Source organism: Papaver somniferum, unplaced genomic scaffold (genome assembly GCF_003573695.1).
Source record: "Papaver somniferum cultivar HN1 unplaced genomic scaffold, ASM357369v1 unplaced-scaffold_150, whole genome shotgun sequence".
NCBI classification, from domain to species: Eukaryota; Viridiplantae; Streptophyta; class Magnoliopsida; order Ranunculales; family Papaveraceae; genus Papaver; species Papaver somniferum.
The window spans coordinates 6,115,739-6,120,795 of NW_020624377.1; the positions used below are offsets into that span (position 1 = coordinate 6,115,739).

The 5,057-nt window shown below is 38.4% G+C and overlaps 1 protein-coding gene across 2 annotated transcripts; it reads left to right on the forward strand.

Moving 5' to 3' along the window:
- Nucleotides 1–389: 389 nt before the first annotated feature.
- On the forward strand, nucleotides 390–2,966 carry LOC113335953 (F-box/LRR-repeat protein At3g59200-like). 2 transcript variants are annotated; one of them, XR_003353556.1, is made up of 3 exons: nucleotides 390–519; nucleotides 1,196–2,329; nucleotides 2,423–2,966. XR_003353556.1 is itself a non-coding variant. In XM_026581955.1 (2 exons), the coding sequence occupies exon 2, from the start codon at nucleotides 1,218–1,220 to the stop codon at nucleotides 2,028–2,030; it is 813 nt and encodes a 270-aa protein (XP_026437740.1). In that variant the 5' UTR covers nucleotides 390–519; nucleotides 1,196–1,217; the 3' UTR covers nucleotides 2,031–2,966. The 2 variants fall into 2 exon arrangements, 1 of the variants encoding a protein (XP_026437740.1); XM_026581955.1 differs by having other exon boundaries at nucleotides 1,196–2,966.
- The last annotated feature ends 2,091 nt before the right edge of the window (nucleotides 2,967–5,057 follow it).

Consider the following 5,057-nt stretch of genomic DNA (forward strand, 5'->3'; position numbering starts at 1 on the left):
TCTCTGCTCTCACTCTCGATCGTATTCTATCTCCTTCTCAATCTCTCAGAAACTGAATCTCTGAATCTAAATCTCTGCGCCTAAATCTATAAAACTGAAACTGAGGCTAAACTGAGAAATAAAAAAAGAAAATAAACGAATTTTGAAAACTCTGAGCCTGCAAATAATTTGTTGGCCGGTTTTGGGTGCGCTCGTGAAATTTTGTGGGAGTGGGTTTCACAGTAGGGAAATGTGTAAGAATGGGTCTCCCTGTAGTTTTCACTTAATTCTTTTCTTGGGGAGTAATTACCGGGCCCCTAGTTTTGTATATTAAGTGGGCTTTTAACTGAGCCCTGAAATTTTCAATTTGATCGAGACATACTCTCCGAGTCTTCCAGCTCCAGGCTCCAGCATACTTGAGTTGAGACTTTACCAACTCACTCCCTCACACACCCAATCTCTTGTGGTCCGGTTATCCCTAGGGTTGAAGATCAGTCATCTCGCTCTCTCTTAATCTCCAAACAGACAACACTTTCGGAGGTATGATTTCTTTTCTTTTTAAGGTTGGCTTTCATATCTAGTTTTAATGTCTTAGATTTTCATACTTCTTGACTGGTGTTAGATAATCATTATTATTACCTTCAAATGAATCTTTCATTCTGTATTCATTAAATTCAATTCGTTAGTTTAATTCTGGATTTGGTTGGGAACAAAAAAGTTCAAAATTGTTAGCAAAATGGGAATAGAGTGAGCTTCACTTCACTTCATAGATGCTGCACAATTTTCTTCATCTTTCTTCTGAGGATTATGGGAACCCTTTCCACATTTTGCTTGTTAAACAAAATTTCTCTTGAAATCAACAGTGTGGGAATATACCCTTTTAGGTTTGTCTCTTGAAAAGTATTCATTCCTCTTAAATCTGCAACTATTCTGGATTGGGTGTCTCAATGGATTTCTCAAATTTCTGGAATGAAATTGGTGAAAATGTGGGAGTTCTAGTGTGTTTGGAAACCAGATAATTGAAGTTTTTCAAATCATCATATACAATTGAGTTCCTAATGCTATTTGATTTATACTTGATTCATGTGGTTTCAGACAGCTTTATGTCGATTAAACTTCGATAGCTAGTAAATTCTAGTGTTGATTTTTGTTAGTATAAGTTTGTTTGAAGATGTGTAGCTGCATATTGACTTTGAATCTTGGTTTTACTTTGTAGAAACTACTACTCCGACCACAATATGAATGTGGTGGGAGAGGATAGGATAAGTAAACTGCCTGATCCATATTACTTCATCATATACTCTCTTTTCTTCCTACCAAGTGTGTCGAAAAGATGGAAGGATGTGTGGGTATATGTACCGACTCTTGATTTTCAAAACTGGGAACCTCCTGGAATCCTTTATGCTAGTTATGAAGATTATGATGAAGAAGCCATTGTCTTGGAGACGAAAAAGTTCATGGATTTTGTGGATAGGATATTGGTTCAGCGAAATATGTTAAATATAAACAAGTTTTCTCTCGATTGTGGGTTTTTCGATCATAAGCGGGTAAATGCATGGATCACGACGGCAATCAAATGTGGAGTTGAAGAGTTCATTTTTTCTGGGTGTTTCTCGTACCCAAGCAATGGCAAGATGATTCCAGATTCCCTTTTCACTTGTGAAACATTAACCACGTTAGACTTTCAGATTGAAGAACAAAATAGGCTTGATCTTCCAGGATCAATTTCTCTTCCAAGATTAAAGATCCTCCGTCTTACGAATTTCATGTATTATGATGAGAAATTGGCAGCAAAACTCTTTTCTAGTTGCCCAGTACTTGAAGAATTGCGGTTGACAGATTGTGGTTTGCTTAATTTTGATTTCATATGTGTTTCAGCTCCTATACTGAAGTCCTTCACTCTAATCAGTTGTTTGAGAAGTAATATGGAAGGTGTCAAGCCTGTCAAGGTCAAGATTGATGCACCAAATCTAATGTCCTTCGCTTTCTGTGATTGTTTACCTGAAGATTTTTGTTTGGATAGCTTTCCATTGCTAGAGTTGTTTGGATAGCTTTCCATTGCTAGAGAATGCAGATTTATATTACCAGCATGGCAACATAGAGAGCAGATTCCTTCCTTCATCTAAGTTTATAATGAAGCTCTGCAATGTAAAGGTCTTGAGTATATCAGGTGCTTACTTTAAGGTATGCTTGCTTGCTTACTTTTTAGTGTTTCTTTCATAGAATCTTAGGTGACTTCTACAGAATACCTTGGATCCTCAGGAATGACCCTGAGTTTGGCTTTTAACTTGGCCAAAGCCAAATTCACGGCTAAAGAACTAGTCCTTGTTACATATTTTTCTTCAATAAGGTATGTTACACTTGTCAGGTCTGTTTGTCATTGCATTTGCTTTTTGAATAAAACAAGAAAAGAAGTTAACAGCTTAAAAAACTTGGGTTGTAGGTTAAATTTAGTGGAAAAGTGAATGAGAACACTTTAACATTTGGAAAAGTGCCTCGTTGTTTGGAATGCCTCAAGCCGTTCGAGATTCAGCAGTTCAATGGGTCCCCAAAAGAGCTGGAGATGGTTAAATTTGGTCTGAAACATGCAAGAATTCTTCAAAAGGTCATCCTGGAAACACTATATACTGTGGAAGAAGATTATTTGGATCCACGCAAGAATAGGAAGCATCTTGAAGCCATGGAAGTTGAAGCTTTGAATAAGAAAATTTTGATGCAGCTAGAGACGTCTCCATGGGCTTCAACAGGTTGTGTCATTAAGTTTTCAAGCTTCTAAATCTTGTTTTTTAATTTAACCGTGGAATAGGGTGCGGGTAGGACATCTTTTTTCAGAATTTTAAACAGCTATTGCCTTGATTTACATCAGTAGGAATATCAGTTTATAGCGGATTTTTTTGGAACTTATTGAAGCTTGAATGTGTTGGTGAGTCGTCATGCAGGATTGATGGTGCTCTATTTGAATACAGAGCAGTCTTACTTTTTGTTGGACTCTTCATTATTGGCCATATGCATCTATTGCCATTTGCCAGCCTTACTTTCAGGCTCCAGCAGGAATGTGAATGCTTGGTAAATGACTTCAACTTCAAATTTAGTGAGCATACACTTCCTTTTGGACCTCTAGTTAGTCTTCATAGTTGTAAGTGTCAGGACAACAATGTGAAAGGGAAGCATGTTTCCAGTGACCTCAGTCCAATATAAATTTTGTTATTAAAAAAAAGGCTAGGCAGTAAAAAAAAAATCAAATCAAATCAAACATGATAGAATGAGGGCAATTATCAAAAAAATCAAATGTAAGCACTTAGACCCAGGCCGGACCAGAATAAGCTTTACACTCGTAAGGATCATAACAAAAGAAAAAGTGACAAGCCATACAGCATAGGAAAATTCCTATAGCAGCAGAAACTACAATTAGGAGTAACTTCCATGCACTCATCGGTGGTCGAGGTGGTTGAGGTGGTCGAGGTGGTGGAGGGTAGTACTAGAAGAGAAGATTTTTCACGATCACTATTATTTCCATCAATTCTTTCCTTGTGCAAACTAAAATGTCCTCCTGAATCCAGTCTAGCTCTATATATATGATTAAGAACATCCTCCTTCACAGCACTTCCTTCTTCTTGTTCTTGATTCTTGTTTTGGTAAAGATATTTAATAACAGCATTATCGGAACCAACAAGATATAACTCACCAGTTACGTTTAGACTTAGGATTATTGGCCTACTTGTTATTACCGAACCGTTGAGCGCATCTGATATTAGGGCAATTCCTATGGCAATGGCCAAAAACAAAATTTTGTTCAGCCAGGTGGATTGTCAAACAGGATTCTCCACTATGGAAAACCAGCGAGCGACAGAGAGGTAGACGCGCGTCTTGCAGGACAACGCTGGCGTACGACGTGAAAGCGCTGGCGTTATCGTTGATGGCGCCAGCGACTGGACTCTGAACGCCAGCGCTTTGGACCCAATCGCCAACGGCAACGACAAGTTTCCAACGATCACCGGAACGGCTAGTTTCTACTTCTATAAATAGGCTCGAATCTGATCTCAAAAATACACAACAATCTTTCATCCGATCAATCTTTTCTTAATTTCGATTACTCTCAATTTCCAATCATGAATTCTGATTCTTCTGAGGATATGGAGATGGATGACATGTTGTATGAAGAAGATGAAGAAATGTGTATGGAGTCTTTGAATCAAATGGATGAAGATGCAGATTAAGATATAAGAAGACGAAATTTTATGTTGCAGTTACAAACCGGGATCATACCAAAGCCTTTAGAGCCATATGAAGTTGCAACTAGAAGATGGACGTGGAGAGACCGACATTTTTACCACGAAAAGATGATGCATGATTATTTTAATCATGACTGTATGTATTCCGATGAGGATTTTCAGCGTTGATTCCGCATGGGCCGCAACTTGACGCAAAGAATTAATGCCGAGCTTTGTCAGGTATAACCTTTGTTTAATTATCAGTATGATGCACGACATGTACGAGGCTTTAGTCCCGAACAAAAGGTCACTACGGCCCTCTGTATACTATGTTGCGGGGTACCAGCGGATTCCACGGACGATTACATTCGTATGGGGAAAACAACCTCCTTTAGGTATCTCAAACTGTTTTGCGAAACAATAGTCGAGCATTTTGGTCCAACCTTTTTAAGAAAGCCTACTCAGGAAGATGTTCAAAGAATAACTGCAGAAAACACCGAGAGGGGTTTTCCAGGAATGCTACGTAGTCTTGACTGCATGCACTAGATGTGGCATGCGTGTCCGGTAGAATGGGAAGGCCAATATAAGTATCATTATCCAAAACCAATTGTAATTTTAGAAGCTTCAGCTACTTAAGATTGTTGGTTTTGGCATGCTTTTTTTAGACTCCCAGGTTCAAATAACGATCTCAACGTTTTATATAAGTCAAACATATTTGAAGATCTTAAGAATGGGATCGCGCCGCACTGTAATTTCACCATCAACGGTAATCACTACACTCAGGGTTATTATCTAGCAGACGGAATCTATCCAGAATGGTCAACTATGGTTCAAGCTTATAAACAGGTAGGCTTTAGTCCGACGACT

What these genes read in the sequence shown, in the direction of transcription:
- LOC113335953 (XM_026581955.1), top strand. Translation starts at nt 1,218, where the DNA reads ATGAATGTGGTGGGAGAGGATAGGATAAGTAAACTGCCTGATCCATAT.